Source organism: Agrilus planipennis, unplaced genomic scaffold (genome assembly GCF_000699045.2).
Source record: "Agrilus planipennis isolate EAB-ADULT unplaced genomic scaffold, Apla_2.0 scaffold30, whole genome shotgun sequence".
Classification (NCBI taxonomy): Eukaryota; Metazoa; Arthropoda; class Insecta; order Coleoptera; family Buprestidae; genus Agrilus; species Agrilus planipennis.
In genome coordinates, this window is record NW_020438923.1 from 1 (window position 1) to 2390 (window position 2390).

Consider the following 2390-nt stretch of genomic DNA (forward strand, 5'->3'; position numbering starts at 1 on the left):
CCTCTTTTTAGGAGCAGCTTGTCGTTTCTGTATATGTTGTAGCCGGTCACGTGGTATTTTTCTTTACGCGAGGACAGTGTTTCTTGTAACGCCAGTACGTGTATTTTGTCAGTGAGTAAGGCATGAATGACATTGTTCTTTTTACGTTTCCATCCGCACGTGTTGACCGTCGAAAAACTTCTGTGGTCAGGCCGGCCGCTTATATTCACCAGCGCAGTGAGTTGGCTCCGCCTACTCCCTCCACCGAGCAGCGGCCGCGCGCTCTCATTGATTCGCACGATCGACGCGCTGCTACTATACATACTGGTGGTGGTGGAGTACGGAAATCTTCAAAAGACACCCCCTGAAGGGAGGTAGTGTCGAATTCTTACCGACTAAAACGAGCGGGGAGATAACCCTGTGGACTATTCATCCCCGGGAAGATAATGGAAAAGCTGGGGATTGGGGATAGAGTTGAGATGGGAAATGGGTTAAGAGTGTGGGCAGAAGGGATAGTCGGGGAGGAAACCGAAGTAGGTGGTTTATCTCTGAAGTACTGGATGGACACTCGCGCTAAAAAGCTAGAGAACTAGAGAGCAAGAAGTGAGCGAGAGGGGGCGGCTCATTGTAGAAGGTGACAGTGCCTTCGGAAACGGTCGTTGGGTTTCGGTGCGAAGTTGGGGAGTGCCGAGATGGTGGGGTTGACGTGGCCTGACACTGTGGCCTGGAGATTTGCCGCGAATGTGATTGCAGCCTCAGGGAGAGAAGGTAAACCTCAAACAATACATCTTTTCCGATCATGGCACTTCCGAGCTTGATGGCCAAATTTTCAACAACGAAAACAAGCCTTTTTCGTCGCCAACAGATCTCTTTTCTCGTCTAACGACATTTTCTGTGCTTTGAAACAATCTAAGCCTTCATGGCATCCGTCACAAAAAATGCATTTTGCTGCTTCACAATTTACGAGATCCGCGGCCGTAGGTACTTTTAAATCAACAACTTTTTGTTTCGGTTTCGCACCACGTTCGTTATTGACAGAACATAAGCCAAAAGCTTCCGCGGCCAATGATATTCTTTGTTCGTTTTCAACTTCGTTCTTTAAGAAACGCATTAACCCTTCCAGTCGACCGTCGGTGCTCAATTCTTCAGATGACTCACGCCCTTTTGTAAACGTCGCCGATCTCTGCCAGATTCGTAATAGGCTTTCAGGTAAGCAAGATTCTATCAAAGGAAACAGCATTGCAGCGCATTTGTCGGAAGTAATGCCTAAAGTTTCAAGTGCCCGTAACTGTGTTTCTATTTGGTCGTATAAAACAGAAATATCAAATTTACCACGGGACATCGCGTTATTTAGGATGAGTTTCAAGAGTTCTCGGACGTACACCTCTATTTGCAAATCATCGCGCCCGAATCTAGAAACTAAAGCTTCAACAATTTTTCCGTAGTTTTCCTGAATCGCAGGAAAACTCTCGACTAATTGTCTGGCGCGACTGCCAGGTATCGTAACTTGAATCAAGTAAGAAATTTTGTCACTCGCGTCTATCTCTGAATCCTCGTGTACTTTCCTAAATTGCGCCCAGAACGGAAGCCAGTCTTTGATGTCCCCGCCAAACTTCTTCAATTCTATTGTAGGTAATTTGAATTTTCGCTTACCAATTACGGTGCTTCCACTTACTACACTGTTTGCGACGGATCTCTGCTCTGCATTACCATCATCAACTTCTAAAGATGAACCTGCCCCAACAGATTGTTTATCAAACTCCATACGTCGTAGTTTGATATCGATGAACCTCTTCCTGTAACCATCGATGGCATCCATTTCAGCCAGCAAGTCCAGTTCGCTAATTGTACCGTCTTCCAGCAAAAGACTGTAGATTTCATTATCCACTTCCTCCAAAGCTTCATTTTTGCGCTGCAACATTTCCCAAACAACACTTACACTTTGAGGATCAGCCTCTTCCGCCACAAGTAATTGTTCTAATTCATTCGCGCATCTTGTAAACCCGGCACGTAATACGCTGCGATTTTTCTTCTTTGTTTCCATGTTAAATAACCAATAAACTAACTTGACAAACCCGATCAAATCACCGCGCTCGTGTCGCACACTACCAGAACCTCAGATCCGAAGCGACGGTAAAAGTTTGTCACTGATAACTTTTCCTTTTTCAAATTAGAACACTACCGCCGTAAAATGTCCTGTCACGGTCGCCATAAATGTTGTGACCAGAAAATAAAACTACCCGTTTTACCCCGTTCACTGATTCGGACAACAGCCAGCAGGTACCAAAAGAAAACACCCGGAAAAGTTAGAATAATTATAATTTAAAAATAAGAAGAGTATAAGTTTACAGTACAAAAGCTTGACAAGGACTACTTGTGACCTACTTTCATTTTAAGCTTGCGAATTAAAA

At 44.6% G+C, this 2390-nt stretch overlaps 1 protein-coding gene across 1 annotated transcript; it reads right to left on the minus strand.

Annotated features, from left to right (window-relative positions):
- Positions 1-1311: 1311 nt before the first annotated feature.
- Positions 1312-2023, minus strand: LOC112904264 (the record flags this gene model as incomplete). The annotated part of the gene is made up of 1 exon (XM_025973887.1): positions 1312-2023. A coding segment is annotated over exon 1 (712 nt), but the record flags the coding sequence as incomplete, so codon positions are not given.
- Positions 2024-2390: the final 367 nt, after the last annotated feature.